The sequence below is a fragment of the Lycium barbarum genome, chromosome 2 (genome assembly GCF_019175385.1).
Source record: "Lycium barbarum isolate Lr01 chromosome 2, ASM1917538v2, whole genome shotgun sequence".
Taxonomy (NCBI): Eukaryota; Viridiplantae; Streptophyta; class Magnoliopsida; order Solanales; family Solanaceae; genus Lycium; species Lycium barbarum.
Genome location: NC_083338.1, coordinates 140,486,269 through 140,505,474, shown reverse-complemented (window position 1 = coordinate 140,505,474; position 19,206 = coordinate 140,486,269). Strand labels below are relative to the sequence as shown.

The 19,206-nt window shown below is 35.3% G+C and overlaps 2 protein-coding genes across 6 annotated transcripts; both read left to right on the top strand.

Moving 5' to 3' along the window:
- Positions 1-1,706: 1,706 nt before the first annotated feature.
- LOC132622994 (putative transcription factor bHLH107) lies at positions 1,707-3,804 on the top strand. Its single transcript, XM_060337696.1, has 2 exons — positions 1,707-2,049; positions 3,196-3,804. The coding sequence occupies exons 1-2, from the start codon at positions 1,837-1,839 to the stop codon at positions 3,670-3,672; spliced, it is 690 nt and encodes a 229-aa protein (XP_060193679.1). The 5' UTR covers positions 1,707-1,836; the 3' UTR covers positions 3,673-3,804.
- Positions 3,805-4,630: 826 nt separating this feature from the next.
- On the top strand, positions 4,631-15,660 carry LOC132627620 (AP-4 complex subunit mu). 5 transcript variants are annotated; one of them, XM_060343060.1, is made up of 13 exons: positions 4,631-4,799; positions 5,897-5,991; positions 9,405-9,608; positions 10,418-10,534; positions 10,658-10,783; positions 11,207-11,336; positions 11,520-11,623; positions 11,738-11,842; positions 12,032-12,126; positions 14,092-14,179; positions 14,282-14,342; positions 14,468-14,541; positions 15,291-15,660. In XM_060343060.1, exons 1-13 carry the CDS (start codon positions 4,742-4,744, stop codon positions 15,387-15,389), a joined length of 1,356 nt encoding a protein of 451 aa, XP_060199043.1. In that variant the 5' UTR covers positions 4,631-4,741; the 3' UTR covers positions 15,390-15,660. The 5 variants fall into 5 exon arrangements, with proteins under 5 accessions (XP_060199043.1, XP_060199042.1, XP_060199044.1 ...); XM_060343059.1 differs by having other exon boundaries at positions 4,632-4,799; positions 10,655-10,783; XM_060343061.1 differs by lacking the exons at positions 4,631-4,799; positions 5,897-5,991 and adding an exon at positions 6,424-6,441 and having other exon boundaries at positions 10,655-10,783.
- Positions 15,661-19,206: the final 3,546 nt, after the last annotated feature.

Sequence of the window (19,206 nt, the reverse complement as noted above, 5' to 3'; positions counted from 1 at the left end):
TTCAGATTTGCCACTCGACAAAAAAACATGTTCAACCTTAAATCTGGGAAATCCCAACAGCAGTAGGGACCATTCAGCAACAAAAAAAGAATTGTATCAAAGCGTAAGGAATCGAGAATCTTAGTCATTAATAGTTCAATGAAAGAATCATTTCACAAGAGGCAGGAGGATGGTAATTCAATCATTTCACAGGAGGCAGGAGGATGGTAATTCACGCTTCCTCCTCTCCAGTTCACCCTTCATGTCATGATCTTCTGCCAACAAAATAAATAATGAGCCTATAATATAACAATCAGTGCCAAATAAAACATCTTTACAAGCTAGGAAGCAACAAAATATTTTGTTTCACCTAGCTTCTTTAGAACATGTTGATTACTCTTATCACTGTAAAAGAAATTTTTTTGAAGCACAATAAAATATTGTAATTACTTAATGTTCATGTGAAGATTGTGGAGTGGTACACGACAGCTTAAGGAGACATATAATGGATTTAGTAAATAGAGGTCGGTTAAACAAAACTGTTGCAACATATATTCAGCTCTAAAATCACAAAATTGTCCCTAAAGTAGAGGAGAAGAGTGAGATGGTTAACATACGGAATTCCAACACAACTATATTTCAAATTTTCATTAAGGATAGTAGGAGGAAACTGAACAAAACTTGTGGGGAGAAGGTAGTGACACATTACCATTCTTGGCAACAGAGGGCTTTGTTTCCAGTAGCAAAAGATCCCAAAACAGGTTCTTCTTCTGTTGTTCTCCAAATAGAACATCATTAGATGAAGAACTACTATATATTCTGAAGCTATAAAAAACATACATTTCTCTGTTCAAGTTACCCGAGAATGTGAAGAATAGTAAATAAACAATAAACAATTGTTAGTGCATTCTAAGCCTTAATGTTCTTAAGGTTATGAACTCTGGAAATGTCTTGTATTGTGTACAGAAAGCAGGAATTTTTTTCTCCAAAATAACACAATTTTATTTGTGAAAAGTATTACACAAACTTGTAATATCAAATAATCATTAAAATGAAGAAGAATCGTATAGTTGTATATACAATAGCAAAAACCTGTTCCAAATTTGCACCAAATAACACACGAAATTTACAATGTTGCCCCTGTTCGTCCTTCACAACTATTGTTTCTAAATAGTAGTAATATAATGTTGAATCCCCTTGAATTTTTGTGTATTTTAATTTTTAATATTTTAAATCCTTTTAGTAAAATATCGGATTTGTATTATTGAAAATAGGATAAATTACTGGTTAGAAGAGGTAAAAGTAACTGACAATTAGGCCGTATATAACTTAAACTCAAATCTTTTTACATTAGATTATCCTTGAAAATACACATTATTTAATCTTTTTCCTCCACAAAATTCAAAAACAAGGGAAACAAAGAAACAAAGATCTCATGAAGGGGGGTTATCAAGCTGAAAATCTGTCTCATTCCACAATTTACCTTTTAACCGCCAGCGGTAAAAAGTCAGTCCACTCTTAAGCCTCGTCTATTTCTATGTTCCATACTATCCAAACAATTTCATCATCACCTGCATGCCTTTCTGTCTCTCTGTTTTTCTTTCTCTTTGCTTCATATTTTATTTATATTTACATTTACCTATTATATATATGTCATCATCCCAAATCTTTCTTACGTACCCATGTTCTGATCCTCATTCATAACAATAATAAATAAATCAATAATAATCTCTCAGTCATATCTTTATAATTAACTATTTCTCTCCTCTTTAAAATCCCTTTAATTTGCCACCTTCTTCTTTATTGAAAGAGTTCTTTTCTTTCTTCCCTTCTCTCTCTCTCTTTGGAAAGTGAAAAATGTTATCTTCATTACAAGGGTGTAATGGGTTTTTGCAGCGTCAACTTGTTGATCATCAGAGGGAAAATGGTGATGATAGATATGGAAAATCAACAAGGAAAAATAAATCAAAAGATGCAGCAGTAACACATGCCGTGGCAGAGCGTAAACGCAGAGAAAGAATCAATTCTCATCTCCATACTCTCAAGAAACTCTTCCCTTATCTTCCTAAAGTAGGTTTTCTCTTCCCATCATACATGCATATAAAGTTATTGTTGACATATAATTAGATATACAGATATAGGGACTTAGTATAATTTTTATAAAGTATCATTTTTTCGACGAAGGGTGTTCAACTAACTACCCTTCATTTTATATGACCATGTATGTACAAACTACGTTTTAAGTTTGTGTATATCTATATATGTGTTTCTTTGACTAAGGTATTGGGTTCGAGTTGAAGAAACTTTTAATAGGGAATGTTTACCTCTTTATGCTTTTGGTGCATATTCGAATTAATTAGTCGGACAGTGAATTTCATCCTGTCTGTTTACGGGGGGAAAATCTATTTTGCATCAAAATGTGTCGTTCTAGTTGCATGCAGAACAAAAGGGACCATACACACACAAATTACAGTGACACAAGAGTATGCAGAACAAAGGGACCGACCATACACATATACCATCGTGTTTACAGCTTTTACAATACGTTGAGTCATTTTCATTGTTTTCTCCTTCAGTTTCCTATTTAGAAATGTGCTAAAAATAGAAAGTTTGTTGCATAAATGGAACAATATACTGGAGTAATCAGTTTATTAAAATCATCTTGTGTGCTTATTGCATAGAATTTATTTGAAGCTAGTAGAAATTGGATGTATCTACATGTACGTATTGGTAGCTAAAGGCCTAAAACCAATACTAGGATGTATATCATGCTGAAGTATGGATAAGTCATCACATGATGGCTAGGGACTTAAATATTGGATAAATTGAATCAGTTGGAGTAATTTTATCTTTTAACATTAAACTTTTAAGTATTTTCTTATATCAAAGTGAAATACGTGTAAGTTTTAACACATGACTAACTTTTAGGTATAGAGGGAGTGTATATTTGCCCATCGTATTCCTTTATTTTGTACCTGAGTAGTTGTTTTCTCATATATCAAAATTCCGTTATTGCATAACTTCTGTATGTGATAGTGTTCTCGGATCAAGTTATTTATAAGGTAATTATAAATAAAAAGGTTATGTAATGTATTATCAACTTATCATTCGTTACGTTAAGCTAATTAAGATTGTCTAAAAAAATTATGTTGTTGATGTATACACTTTAAATTCGGTACTAATATATTTGTATGTGCATATATATCATGAATGCAGAAGGACAAGCCAAGAGTGCTAACAGAGGCAGTCACTCAACTAAAGGAACTAAGGAAGAATATTGCTCAACAACTCGAGTTGTCATCTTTATTTCTACCTAATGAAAATGATCAAGTAATTGTAAATTACTGTGACAATGAAGAACGAACGGTCAAAACTACTATTTGTTGTGAGGACAGACCGGGTCTGAACCGGGACTTATCGTCCGCGATTCGATTGGTTCAAGGGCGGGTGATCAAGGCGGAGATGGCCACGGTCGGGGGCCGGACCAAGGCGGAGATGGTGGTGGTGTTGGGTGGTAATAAGGCAAATGGAGGAGAAAAGGATGTGGTACAACTTAAAAGGGCTTTAAAGGCTGTTGTGGAAAATAGGGCTTTGGGCTTGGGAAATTCTGTGATATTGGGCCGAAAATTGGGTGATGCTAATAAATGGGCTTCTTTTGGTGGACTGGATTTGGGTGCTAGTAAACGGGCTTGACTTGTGTGATGATCTATGGGCTTCAACAAGGGTTAAGTGTCAATAGCTAACTTGGCTATTAGTAGTAGGTGATGTATATACATTATGTCTCATCTCATGTTTTACGGAAATATGTGATTTGAATTTTAACAATGTTTGTTATAGTTTCTTTCTTTACTTTGATGTTATATATTATGCTTGTCCTCATATCATCAAAGGTAATGCAAACATCTTGATTACTGTGAAAAGAAGAAGAAGAGAGTTTTAGTTCTTACCCTTAATGACATTATTAAAAGGAAATGACTTTTTTGAGAAGGTACATATTATAATTTCCACAACAAAATGTATCATCTTTTGTCGATTTCCTCCTATAATAATAACATATGGAATATCATTCTTTTTTTTAATAGTTGTCTTCATTGTTATGCTTAAAATATATGAAAATTACTATTATTTCAATTAAAATTAATTGGATGATAAGTTATGTCACTCCTTGTTAACCACAAAAGAAAAGACAATTCATTTTATTCTTTTGATTATAATTGACTAAGACCTAGAAAATATCTCAATATAAATACTGAAGGATCAATTACATACACTTTTTATGGGTTTTATGGAAGGATCAATTACATATGCCAATGAATTTATATTGAAGGATCAAGTACATACAATAACGACCAGGGAAAATCTCAATATTGCACAATACATGTCGAAATGTAGTATTTGAATTTACTGAGATGACCTACGAATTTCACTATTTCGCTTGATTTTTAATATATGGAAGGATCAATTATATATATTATTAATTACTCATTTAAGGAAGAAATAAAAGTAAATTAACATTAGTAAATATTTTGTTTATTGGCTGTACCAAAAAATTAATGATAAATAAAAATAATAGGAGGGGTAAAGTGTAATTTTCTCAAAGTAAAAATAAAAATAAAAAATATAGAATGCAAACGAAAAATATCACAGTCTAGGAAGAAAAAAAAATCACAGGTAAAACGTGGAAGTAAATCAATCACAAAGGAAATATCAGACTCAAAAAAAAGCCGATTTGAGCGAAATCGCAAACTCATCGAAAAAAATAATGATTTCTCAGTTCTTTGTGCTTTCTCAGAGAGGCGATAGCATCGTTATTCGCGATTGTAAGTTTTTTCCTTTCTCTACGATTCACATCATGTCTATTGTATAATTGTTTCAGATCTCATTCTTATAAAAATGTGATTTTTCGCTCCATCGATTCTTCCAAATATGTAGCTATACATTGATATTCTACTTATTTTTACTTGCTCAGCGCTTTAATCAAGTTTCACTTTGCTGATCTGGTGTATACAATTGGATGTGAACGAATTTGTCTTAGCCTAGTTAATAGGATTTGTAGTCAACGAGCTTAAACTAGTTGATCGCACTGATTTTTTATTTTTATTTTTTAATTTAAATTTTTGGTAATTTCTATTGAATATTAGCTGTTCTTTTGGTTTTAGAGTTCTGGACTGTTAAATCCAATGTCATTACATTTTTTCTCTAGGGCTTATTATATTCTGGATTGAAATTGTAATTATTTTCACTTGCTAAGCGCTTTATTCAAGTTTCACTTTGAAGATCTAGAGTATACAACTTTGGATCAATTGGATGTGAACGAATTTGTCTTAGCCTAGTTAATTGAATTTGTAGTCAACCAGCTTAAATTAGTTGATCGTTCTGATTTTTTTTTTTTTTTTTTTAAATTTTGGTAATTTTTATGGAATATTAGCGGTCCTTTTGGTTTTTAGAGTTCTGGACTGTCAAACCGATGTCATTACATTTTCTCTCTAGGGCTTAGTATATTCTGGATTGACCGGATAATTGTGAAGTTAGGTTCATGATGTGCTATATAGTGGAGAATTTGGCAGTTTGTTAAGGAGTGGGTCGATTGAAACTGAGCTTAACCAAGTCGAGTTATATTTGTCAAATTACAAGATATTTTGCAAATTATAAAAGTGAAGTCCAGCAGTTGCCTCCTTTTCTGAAGGAAAGTAAGGGCACGGAGGACAGGGAAGCGGTATTCTGTAACTAAGTTAACTGCACATAACAATTGAAGATCTAGTGGCAGTTCTTCTTTATTTTCATTACATTGAGATGAATGAATGATTCACGTGGATCATCCACCTTGGAATAATTGTCCTTAATTTTTTTTTTGCTTCCCTGCAATATAAATGAGGCTGAATCTGATGAGTTCCCATTAATATTTACGTGAAAGCAGATCGGGGTGATGTACCGAAAGGAAGTGCAGAGATTTTCTTCCGGAAAGTAAAGTTTTGGAAAGAAGACGGTGGAGAGGAAGCACCTCCTGTATTTGTAGGTATTCTTTTCTTGTATCATAGATGACATTTCCATTCTATTTTGTTGAAAAGAGTTAACGAACTTTGAAAAAAATGACTTACCACCACTTCCTTGTCAGTCATTTATATCTGAAAGAAATTTCCAAATAACGGAGCCATAGCATATTATCTGCCTCACTTCAGCTTAATTAATAGAAATTCCCTCTTTATATTTGTCAAGGAGGAGCTGAATGTTTAAAGCACTAGAGACAGTCACCTCATTAATCAGTCTATGTACGCAACATTTTTGAAAGACATTCGACTCCAAGTGTCTGTTGAACAGTTCAGAAGCAGTAAGTCGAATGATGGAGGTTCTCAATAAACCGTTCTAAAGTCCACTCTCTAGCCTGTCAGGCTTTCCCTGACTCATCTCAAGGATGAAATTCCATTATCCTCATATGATCCTAAGCAGACCAACTTCCTTATGGTAGGAGGTTTACATCATCTCATATCAAAATCCAATTTATTCTTCTCTTCATTCATTAATTGCAGTTAGCTTGTAGAGGTGGGTGAGCATAGTTGAACATAACAACTGTGGGAGAACTTTTTATTGCACTTGAAATTGCTAACTTGTCTAGAGGAAGAGAAATTGAATTCTCTTAAAGTCAAGAGAACTATTGAATATATTGCGTAACATTTTCATAATATTTATGTCATTGATGGAATTCAAGCGAATAATAAGACTGTATTGTGATTGCCGTTCAACAAGTGTCTTTCACAAACAAAGAAGAAAACAGGCTATGGTTGGTTTATATGGATATACCCCGCCCCCGCTTACCCAACCCCACACACACCAAAAATGTGTAATAACAAGGGGTGACTCCTCCTTGATTTAGACAAATAGCCTACTGATTTAATTGAAGAGAACTAATACCAGATATGCAATAAAATAATTTTTCTTTTTGATGACAAGGGAACCTGTAGCTGGCACCCTTCAGGTGCGCACAGGGTAAACCCCGCTCCTGTGCAATAGCCTGCAAACCACATAGGAGAGATAACCCGCACTAGGCAACCCTGTGCGACGAGCTCAACCCAGAAGGCAAATCCCTTGTTGTCGTAGGCAGGGGGGTTCGAACCTGTATGCAATAGAATCATGTTCAGCTAATTGCAGTCTATTTGATCCAATTGATATATATGGAAAATTCCTCGTTCTTTAGGATTTACAGTCAGATGAAAAAAGGAGTAAGAATTAGATCTTATCTGCAATAATCTTTTTTATCCATCTCATTACAAAAATTGATTTGTTGTTTCTAAAGCATCCTCAATGATTAATCATTAAAATTCACGTGTAGAATATTTTTTGTATTATGACAAGTGATTACTTCATCATAATAAAGAATTATGACAAGTGATTACTTCATCATTATAAATAATCAAACTTCCTTATTTCATGTAGTTTAAACTACTATGTAAGGATCACTCTTGTATGCTATTGACCACCAAATTAACAAGAATTTTTCTCTCTTTTTTCATGTGATTGATTAGAGCTATAACCTGGTGATGCCTCACATTTCTGTGTCTAGATTTGATTTTTCGCTCTTTCAACATTACTTTAAATTGTTTTCTTTAAGATGAACATGAAGATGAAAACCTTGTTGCTGATGCCCACAGCCATGCGAACTTGAAGGTTCATGTATGCGAACAGTCCTATGAACCTCAAGGCTCTAGAACTATTAATTCTTTAGGACTGAGTCGTCAGTGCACGGCAGTTAGCACTCTCGATTTTTCTAGTCGTTGGCTTATGCTATATAACCTGCAATGTTAACCGCCGTCTCAATAATCCAGTTCATGTAAATCATCCTCTATCTAGCACCATGAATTGTTAGCGATCTAGTCAAGTTAGCAACATGCTTGTCTTATTAGGAATCTAGTCAAGTTGACAGCATGCATGTCCTCAAAATTCAGTCATGTCTCACGGATAGACAGTAACGCTGCGTGAAGTTAGTTTCAGCTCTCAGGACAGTGGCAAGTATATTCAAGTTAAGAGAATCTTTAGAAATAGTGTAGAATATCTTATGGGATTGTTTGAAAGTCAAGAACAATAACAATATTCGTAATAAATATGTCATAGCTATTACGAATTCCAAGAATTATACTGAGAGAAAGGAATTCAAAGAAATAAGCCATTTGACTCGGACTCCTGTATAAGGAGTCTTTTTTTGTTTGTTAAACCATAAGAAGCCGAAAATAATTTACCAATCGAAGATAGCTTTTATATATATGTGTGTGAGAGAGAGAGAGATTTGGCCATCTAACTCTCTGTATCTGCCTTTTCAGTTTACTATTCTTTTTTTTTTTTTTGATTAAGCACCGGGTGTCCGGGTCTCTTTGAGCCCCGACTAATCCCGGGGGTGCACAGGCCCTCGGCAAGGAGTTTCCCGCAAGTGCACCACGGTTAATTCAGGGTTTTACCCCAGTCCGATGGCCCTCAGAAATTGTTTGCACCCAGTGGGTTTCGAACTTGAGACCTTGAAGGGGAGCACCCCAAGGCTCAAGCCAATTACCACCAGGCCAACCCCTGAGGGTTTTTTCAGTTTACTATTCTTCTTCTACATTTAGGTCATTCCCTGATCTATTTCTTACAACAGCAGTTGATCTGGCATTAGAAGGACTGAAAAAGCTCTTAGTTATCTCATTTAAGCTTCTTTTCTAAGGTGTAGCACAAAAATGTTTAGTTCCCATTCTTGAACCTGCATAAGCTTCCAAGCGAAGAGTTAGGCTTAAAGAAATTTTCTTCTGTTCCCTGAAATCCCCTTGGGACACCATTGCCTGGCAGGACAGCAGTTATTAATTGGCTTCATCAAGGAGTGTCCTTTTGGTCAAGCTGCTCATAAATGCCTAATCTCTGATGCTCCGTTTTACTACTGTAGCCTTTTCAGTCCCACTCCGTCTAACCAACTTTAATCCGTCATGAGTATTTGTCCCTTTTGATTATTGCACCGGTATGTCTAAGGTCACCAATAGCTTGAAACACTCTTTACTTTCTTAAGATGATCATTATTTGTTGGCTTTGTTGATTTGTCCAGAGGATTTTTATACGCACTACTGCAGGATTTTGCCGAGGGTCTCTCGGCCGAGGGTCTCTCGGAAACAGCCGTCCTACCTTGGTAGGAGTAAGGTCTGCGTACATTCTACCCTCCCCAGACCTCACGTTGTGGGATTTCACTGGGTTGTTGTTGTTGTTGTTGTTGTACTGCAGAGTTGATCAAATTAAGGCTTCCCACATGTGCCAGTTTGAAAAGATTTCAACTGACAGATAATTGGTTAAATGGGAGCTGTCAGTGATCATTGTTTTGTTTACTATGCATACTCCTTCTACATGAAGCATTCAGTTTTGCAAACTGCAACTATGCAAAGAGGTGCTAATAGTTTTTTTTTTTTTGTGTGCAGAATGTGGATGGTGTGAACTACTTCCATGTGAAGGTAGTTGGTCTGCTTTTTGTCGCGACATCTAGGGCAAATTTGTCGCCTTCTCTTGTATTGGAGCTTCTGCAGAGGATTGCACGTGTAATCAAAGATTACCTCGGTGTTCTAAACGAAGATTCATTGCGGAAAAATTTTGTGCTGGTGTATGAGCTTCTTGATGAAGTTGTTGTAAGCCACATGCCTTATGCTTATTTTTATGATCATTCCCTCGGATAGTCTGCATGGAATTACACCCTCTGCCCATTTATTAGGGAGACAATTTGAATTTTAATATTGAAGCCAATGAATTCAAGCATTTTTTTTTCTTAAAAAGTGATGTTTGAACAGTTACCATCTGTCCGAGACTTGGTGGATAGAGTTACCTGGTACCTGTTGCTGGTGGGAGGTGGCAGGTATCCCCTGAAATTAGTTGAGGTGCGCGTCAGCTGGCTCGGACACCATGGTCATTTAAAAAAAAAAGTGAAGTTTGAACAGTTAAGAACTACTACAGTAATCTATCTAAAACACTTCATATAAAAATAATTCCATCTGGGTTTCAAGATATTACCATAGCACCACAATAATTATTATAAAGTTCATCCTCAAATTCACACTGTATTTTCATAGATTTTACTTAACCCTGTAATTCTATGTACAACAATCATATATTTCTACCTAAACCCTTTAGTCGGAAAATTCACACTATTTTATATATTGCGACAATAAACTTACGCAAATATGACATAAATGACTAGTTTCTGAAGCAGTGAAAGTTATAGTTTTCTTTAACTAATTTTTTAAATTTTGGGTACCCCGTAGGGTTTGATTATCTCTTGGACAACGTTAACCTTAAATTTCTGTTAATGTCTATGAACCTTAAATTTCTGTTAATGCCTATGAACTGTTATGCACTCACAGAAAATCCTGAGTTATATAGATCATCTTTTTAAAGCAGAGATTATATTTTTAATTTTTTTGTGTTCTCCTTTCTTTGACAGGATTTTGGTTATGTGCAAACAACGTCTACAGAAATCTTAAAGTCTTACATATTTAATGAGCCAATTATGGTTGATGCTGGCCGTTTGCCGCCCCTTGGTCCTGCTGCCATGTTCATGGTATTTTATGTTAACTTGGAAGTGTTGTTTTTTAAGGACCTGACCAGATCTTAATATTCTTCATTTTCATTTGATTTATAGTTGTACCTTTGTTTATGCCATTGGCTTTGTTAAATGCAGCAGGGAACCAAAAGAATGCCAGGGACAGCAATTACTAAATCTGTTGTGGCAAATGAACCTGGGGGCAGAAAGAGGGAGGAAATATTCGTGGATATAATTGAAAAAATAAGCATTACTTTCAGTTCCAGTGTGAGTTTCCTGCTTTGATTCTGAAACTTTTATTGTTTTACTTTACTGTTGCAGCAATATGATGTGATGATAAAGTATGTCTTGATTTGCCACATAGAAAGTGAAACTAATAAATGCGCATGGAAGAATGTTGTGTGGTTGAACCAAAACATCTTTATCCTTGTTGGTTTTATTTTCTTGGGATGGTTACTTTTTTTTTTTTTTGTGAATCAAACATCTCTCAGGCACTCAAATAGATTATTTCTGACTGATTATTTAAACGGTTTGATGTCATTCGATTTTAGCAAATTATTTTTTGTTAGGTACGATTCCAATAGAATATGTTCTTTATAGTTATAAAGTGTGTCGTTTCTTCTACCTTGTCATTCCTTCTACCTTGTCATTCCTTTTAGTACATATATCTTATCATTATGATGAATACAGGGATATATATTGACTTCTGAAATTGATGGGACCATTCAAATGAAAAGCTACCTTACTGGTAATCCAGAAATTAGATTAGCTCTCAATGAGGATCTGAGCATTGGAAGGGCCGGTGGGAGATCAGTTTATGGTAATCTAGTCACTAATGGACTCCTGCAATTTTTCTGCTTACTGATGATTCAGCACATGTTAATTATCTTGCAATCTGAGAGTTCTATTGCCTCTGAATTGCATCTGTTTTTGGTATTCCACTTCTCCGTGTGGTGTATTTGTTACGATCTAAGAAGTGATGGCATCACATTTGTTCGAACAGATTATGGAGGTTCGGCTGGGTCTGGAGCAGTAGTACTGGATGATTGCAATTTCCATGAATCTGTGCACCTTGATAGTTTTGATGTGGACAGGACCTTGACTCTGGTGAGTGATATTAGAGAAAGCATGTCATTGATATATTTATTATGTTTTTGTGATTGATCTCTTGAAAGATTATGTCCCTGTGAGATCTGATGCTAAATCATATTGCTTTATTAGGTTCCGCCGGATGGTGAATTTCCTGTCATGAATTACCGGATAACCCAGGAATTCAAGCCTCCCTTTCGTATTAATACTTTGATTGAAGAAGCTGGATCACTTAAGGTAGACATTGTTTACTTTCCACTTGAAAATCTAAAATTTGTTGTAGATAAGTGTGGCTTAAGTAGTAGTCTGCACATTTTTTGTGTCAAAGAATAGAGTGATAGTACACACTTTCTGTAACTTCTTTTATCTTTTTATATTGTTGTTTTACAAGTAGGTAGATAACTGGGGCTTCTTTTGCTCTATTAGGCTGAAGTCATCTTGAAGATCCGTGCTGAATTTCCTTCAGACATAACTGCAAATACAATCTTGGTACAAATGCCGCTTCCTGCATATACAAGCAGGTATGTTCACTTTTACCTCTGCTACAGAGCATCTTCATGGGTTTTACTTTTTTTCTTCCTGGCATTTTCTTGTGGTATTCTCATCGTCAACTAGGCATTCAGGTACTTTCTAACTAATCTTGCTTGTCTGAGGGAGAAAGCTAGGTGAAATTTGCTATGTGGGTTGTGGCCTGTTTGTGTGTATTTGTTAAGAAACAATTCGGTTCTGATGCGACACTGAACCTTTTCTCTTTTTAGCAATTTGAATAGTAGCATTAAGTAACAGATACAAACAACTTTCTGAACTTTTGCAATCTTTTTTGGTTGATGAAGTTTTTCCGGGCTCTAAAATTTATCTTGCAAAGTTCATTGCTTCCTAATATATAGGTGATCTATTGCAAATTTCACTGGCAGACAAGCTAGGATGAAAGAAGAGAATCTCAAGCTACCAAAAATTTAAATATTGAAAATAAATCAAGATTGTCAGATCTATCCACCAACAACAACAACAACATACCCAGTTGAATCCCACAGTGTGGGGTTTGGGGAGGGTTAAATGTACGCAGACCTTACCCCCACCTTGGTAGGGAGGCTGTTTCCGAAAGACCCTCGGCTCAAAAGAAAACAAGAAAACAAGGGGAGAAAAGTCAGATACCGACAGGCAAATCAAAGCAATGCGAAAATGAGAAAAAAAACAAGGGCAGAGAAGTCATGATCGGAAATCATTTGACTTGCCTGGGCATATGAAAATTATCACAAATTTTCATTATCTATGCACTATCATATGAGAGCACAAATGAAGATCTCAACAAAATTCCAAGTGCATACTTTGAGAACAAAATTTTATATGTAATCAAAGAGCTTAGAAGAACAATATGCGCGATGGAAAAATTGTAGGCCATTCTTCCCGATTGTCGGGTGACATATATTTAAATATTATAGTTGCTCAAATAGTAGGTAGTTTTAGACTTACATATTCGCAACCAGAAAAACTAGCGTGGCATTTGAGAGCTTCTGTTGAGAGGTTTCCAGCTTTTGAAACATGCACACTACTATTTTGAACATCCATTTAAGATAGGTATATAAATCTTCATCATGATACTTGTCTAATTATGTGAGTTATCACCTAGCATTTCACTTTAAGAGTTTTCTAAGTGTTATCCGTCTTTTTAGCCCTCAATAGGAATCCTCAAATGAGCCAAGTCTGTTTTTTCTGGTTGCAAATATGTGAGTCCATGAATACATGCTTTTTCAACATCAACTATAATACTTTCAACATCTACCACCCAAAAATAAGGAAAAATACCCTGTTTTTTTTCACTATGCATATTGTTCTTCCTAGCTCTTGGATTGCATAGAAGGTACTGTTCTCAAAGTATACACTTGGTATTATGTTGAGATTTCCATCAGTGATTCCATGTGATAGTGTGCATAGATGATGAGAATCTTTACAATTTTTCAAATATCCAAGCAAAGCCAATACTTGGTATCAGTGGTAGGGACTAGGGAGATCTAATCCCTCTTGATTTTTTAAAATTTTTGCTAGCTTGACTATACACCAAACTCACAGGATACAAGAACTAGTTTCAGAACTTCTTGGACCTACTTTTAAGCACATGATACTGTATGGTACACCGGATGATTAGAAATGCCGGGGGGGGGGGGGGGGGGTTTGGTAAGGAAATATGGCTTCTTCACAGTCAAGTCTTACTACCACAAATTGCTAGGAAGAGAGGAATTGGTCTTCATACCATATGATATAGTTCCCCCAGCAAGGTGTGCTTCGCATGGTTGGCAGCTAGGGGCGTGATATTAACAGCGGAAAACCTGAATTTATGTCATGTGTTACTTAAGTCCTTAAAATCTCGTCAAAGTATTTACTTTTTTAGTGTTTATATTCAAAACGTTCATAACCTTGGAGTATTTATTATGTTGAAAGTGCACCAAAGTGGTAACTGATTTTGTCTACCCTCACTAAATTTGTAGAGTAAGCTTTGAGTTGGAACCTGGAGCAGTTGGTCAAACAACTGATTTTAAGGAATCCAATAAGAGGCTTGAGTGGAGTTTGAAGAAGGTAATATATCCATCTCTTTTCAAGCGATTTTGCTTCCCTATTCTAGGTAGACTTATTATCTAATACTCTTTAAAATAACTACTGATCTGCAATTTAAAACAGGTTCTCGGTGGATCAGATCATACATTACGTGCCAAGCTAACATTTTCACAAGAGTCACATGGTATGAAGAAGAAATATGTCAATCTTACTTATTATTCCAGCAATGTATGCTGCAGTTCTGTTACCAACCATACTTTAGATACAACATGACTTGACTATTGTAATACTGCTACGGCCCTAATACAGGAAATATCACCAAGGAAGCTGGACCAGTGAGCATGACCTTCACAATCCCAATGCATAATCCTTCAAGGCTTCAGGTAAACAGTTGTGAAGTTAGATTCCTTGTCATAAGAACAAGAAAAATGTCATCTCCCCTAGTAGGGATGTTAAAATTTGTTTGTTCATTAGATATCATATCAATTTTGATTTTGGTTTTCCCAAAGAGTTCCCTTTTGATCTTTTTCTCTCCTCCTGTGTTCTAGTAAACGGATTACATTAAATGCCACGAATCATTGATAATTTCTCTGGACAAGGAATTATTAGATCCTTTTGGACAACAGCCTATTGAGAGACTATAGAGGTTGAACTGCATGGAAATTTCCTCAAACAAGCTGTTTCTAGATTTAGCTACCTCATCTCTTCGGCAGATGTGTGGTTTCCATTTTGAAGGAATTGAACAGGAGAGATGTGTAAGGTAGCCACATCAAATAAGGTTAGTTCGAGAGGCGCGGTGATCGAGATTGTTTGTCAGGCTCCGCCCTTTGTGATAATTAAGGCTAGAATAGAAGGCTTGTCTAAAGGGGAAGAGAATGGTTTGGGACAGAGAGCGAGGGACATATATTTAATATCTAATGTAATGTGTTAAACTGTGTCAGCTCAGCTCAAACCAATAATGAACCCAAACTTTTAGAAGTTCCAAACATGAGGGAGATAGCCCTGCGCAAGAAGTAAAAACAAATAAATAAATAAATAACTGTTGTATATTTTTCTTCTCCACAAGTTATGGATGGGGGTTTGTGGATCCTGTTTATATATCTCAAACCTGATATTTGGATGTTTCTTGCAGGTGAAATATTTACAAATCGCAAAGAAGTCAAAAACATATAATCCTTATCGGTGGGTGAGATATGTGACTCAGGCTAATTCCTATGTTGCTCGGATATGACCGCCATCGAGGCCGTCTCCAGCATTATTTCCCTCAGTTTCTTCCTTCTCTCTCGCTTTTTCACATCTTCCAGAACATGTTTTGTCCATTCCTGTTGAGGTGATCTTGAGTTCTAAATTATCTTTGCCAACTCTATTTTGGGCTTTCAAATGTTTGTACTATATTGTCTAGATGATGATGGAAAAACAAAGAAAGGGTTCTCTCGCGATTCTCCATTTGAAAATTGTGCAACGAGTGGAGAATTTTGCTAATATGACTTTTTGTGCTGAAAGATTGCTTCTTCTTTTTTCCGTATTTCTGCTGGTTCTTCTGTCTTGTTTTGGGGGGGGGGGGGGGGGGGGGGTTGGGGAGATGTGTGTGGATTCTAAGTCCGTCAGAAGTAGCGGATATTGGATTGAGACAGAAATAGTGGTGAGATTGTAAGGAAGTGGGGATTAAATGAGTAATGGAGATTTTGTCTGGCATAGGAAGTTGTTGAATTTTATTACTTGGCAGTAATCCAGTAATTGATGATATTACTTATTTAATACTAAGTAATTTATTTAGTCGATGGCTATCATGGGCTATGGCACTTGGTGAAATTGTTGGTGCAATCTTGTTGAAATTGTTGGTGCAATCACACATAAACCATAATTGGGGTACCGATGACTAAATTATTGACCACCTCCTTCTGGAACTGACGGACATTTGAGTAGTGTCCTTTGGTAAGGTACCTTTCGTCTATATCAATCACTTTTTCCTGTTGTGCTGCAAAATTACGTGAAATTTATTCTTTTCCTTTTAACTTTTGCTTTTCCTGAGAAGAGTTAAGGTTCAAAACTCTTGTGGTGTTATGCTCATAATTTTACCAAGGATTTAAATTATTCAGCTGTAGAATCTATTATCTGTTATTTAGAAACGATAGGTATCAATTCTTATTGGCTAAGGTGAAAAAATAAGTCTATGAAAGAACATGTTTGTAGTTGCCAGTTGCCACTGTGAAAATGACCCACAAAGAAGACTTTTAAGTAAACAAACAATTGTCTATCTTCATTTTCAACAGATTGAGAGTACACATTATCTCAATGGAAAGATTAACTGAATGACAAAGTCCTATTAAACTCAGTTCCCCATCGTATATATTCGTTTTTTCTAATAGCAAACTTCTTCCCATTGCATCTAGCTAAGAATGATACGTTAATCACCTCCTATCACAGTTATTTGTCTTTGAAATATTCTTGAATGTGATCCGATATATCTTTTGCCCGTGAGATACATTCTTGGTTTTGATGGAAACTAGGCTCTCCCTGTAACTTAAAACCCATATGCCAACCTTGTTTGTTGTATCAAAAAGATGTTTAAATTCATGGGTTTTAGAGTCATAGAGCAGCACATAATGTACAAGAATAAGCTTATCATGACCCCAGAATCCGAGTGGGTAATTGTCAGGTTGTCAGGTGTCGGGACAACATTCAGAACTTTAATCCACAACTTTTCGCCGTTCATTACCCATATATCAACGGGAGCATATACAGAATGCTCGTTTTGATTATCGTAGTAATGCTGTAGTAGTAGGCAAAGAGATATACATATATCAGGCCCTGGCATCTCACCAAGCACTTCATTATGCATGTCAAAAAATTGGAGTAGAAAATCTCTTTCAAAGGTATCGGACCGACTTCAATTGAGCTCTGTGTACGCCAATAATAAACTCCATTCACACAGGTCGAGCACAATGAATTGTGCATGAGTGTAGCACTGGTGTCAGAGTTGAATATTAAATTTCTCCAACAATCGTTGCTTATTGAGTAAATGGCAGCAAACACACGAGGTTTACTGCTGCCCGGGTCTCCTTCCCAATATTCCTTAGTATTGTAAACCACCTTATAATCGTGACTCAATGGATCAAAGCCATAGCCAAATATTTGATCAACACAACCTTCACGAGATATGGTGGAATTGGTCTGAACTCTCACTACTAAAAAATCTTTATTTTTCTATTGAATTTTTCACTGAAAGATGTTCAGTGATCTCCCACTGAATGTCGGTGAGAAAAACTTAAATAGTAGTATTTTCACACATAAAATTTATGAAGTTTCCTAGCATTTTAATGGGAATTTGCTTCCCACCATGTGTTTTTTAGTGAGCTGGTTCGTGGGAATAAAGTGCGAAAATTATGTTTTATAACACAAATTTATCACTGAATGTTGGTGGGAACTCTTTATTTCTAGTAGTGTCTCTTGTAGCCAGGGTCCACCAGAATAATTTTTGTATTCTGACAAGAAATATATGCCGTCTACGGGACCAATGATCTCATCCAACGTGGTAGGGATCTGTAAATAACTAGGCTTTTCAAGTACCAGAATAACATCGGACGATCCTTTTTCGGGCAACATAAAAGTGGTGATGGATCCCATGGGATATTGCTCGAGAGTGTGTATTAAGAGACGGGTTGGGTTTTCCTTGTGATGAAGGTGCTCTCTCACTAAAAAAGAGCTTGTAATAAGAGAGTACCAATTCTTGCCCACGCATTTGAATGCAAAAGAGATTTCACTGGCAGCTTTACTAGTACCTCTGTTACCAAATCATCAGGAAATTAGAAAATACTCCATCATACAAAATTGAGGGGGCAGAAATACCCAAAATAAAAAATTCTGACAAGAAAAAAAAAAAAAAAAAAACGAGAACATCCAAAAGTAGAAATTATATGGAGTACTAGTTTTAATGACTTACGGTAAAGGGGAACAAGAACATGGTATAATACTTTATAAAAGACTTGGCTATGGCGGCTGATCTTTCATTCGGTTCGCTATTGACTGAAACCGCAAAATCAAATCAAATCGATAAACAGAGTAAAACAGATTAAATAAATTGATTAAGGTTTTTAAATTTTTTATGGCCTCGGATCCTGTATAGTACTCAATCATTTACTAAAAACTTAGGCCTATATTATTGTTTCTTCTGCTGTATGAAGGTCGAGGGTGTGCTATCAACTAATAAATCGCTTTCACATTTTATATGTATCATTAAAACTCTATCAATAAGTCGTTAATAAATCGTTGTAAAATAATAAATACATTGTTATTATTTTTGTGAATAATAAATACATTGTTATTATTTTACAAACAGAATAAGCGTTTAACAAATTTTTGTGAGTCACTTTGTTAAGTGATAAATATACGAGTTGTGACAACTGGTATATATATTCTTTTTCATAATTTCACATTAAATGCATTTTAAAAAAAAAATTAATAGATACAAATTACTAAACAAATTCTTTAAATAATTTAGTCAAATACAAATTGTTACTGTGTCAACTCTTTGGAAGCGAGAAGTATTATATTATACTACATGTTTATAAAGTGCTACGAATTATTGTTTCTTTGTTGTTTGAGGCTCGATCGAGGGTGACACATAAACTGATAAATGTCTCTCATACTTTACACATATCCTTAAAACTTTGCACATACATACTACAAGATGTCGTTTCTTTTATACAGTTCATAAAAATAACAAAAAGCAACTCGTTACAACCACAACGACATACCCAGTGCACAAAAGAAAAAAAAAAAAAGAACTTGTTAAGTTCAATTAATAACTAACTGGCTGACACGAACCAGAATTAGTCAAACTATAAGCATCAAATACCTTATGATAATAAGCATATTTTTCCTTGTTCTTCACCGTTCTTTCTTTTCAACTTTAATTTTTAATCTACTTCTTGTTCTGGCTAGCTATTTCAAACGGTTCAAATATAAGGTCTTTCTGCTCTTTGAAATACTAATATGTTCAAGATCACTAAGATATTACTCTCTCCGGATCAAAAAGAGTGTCTATT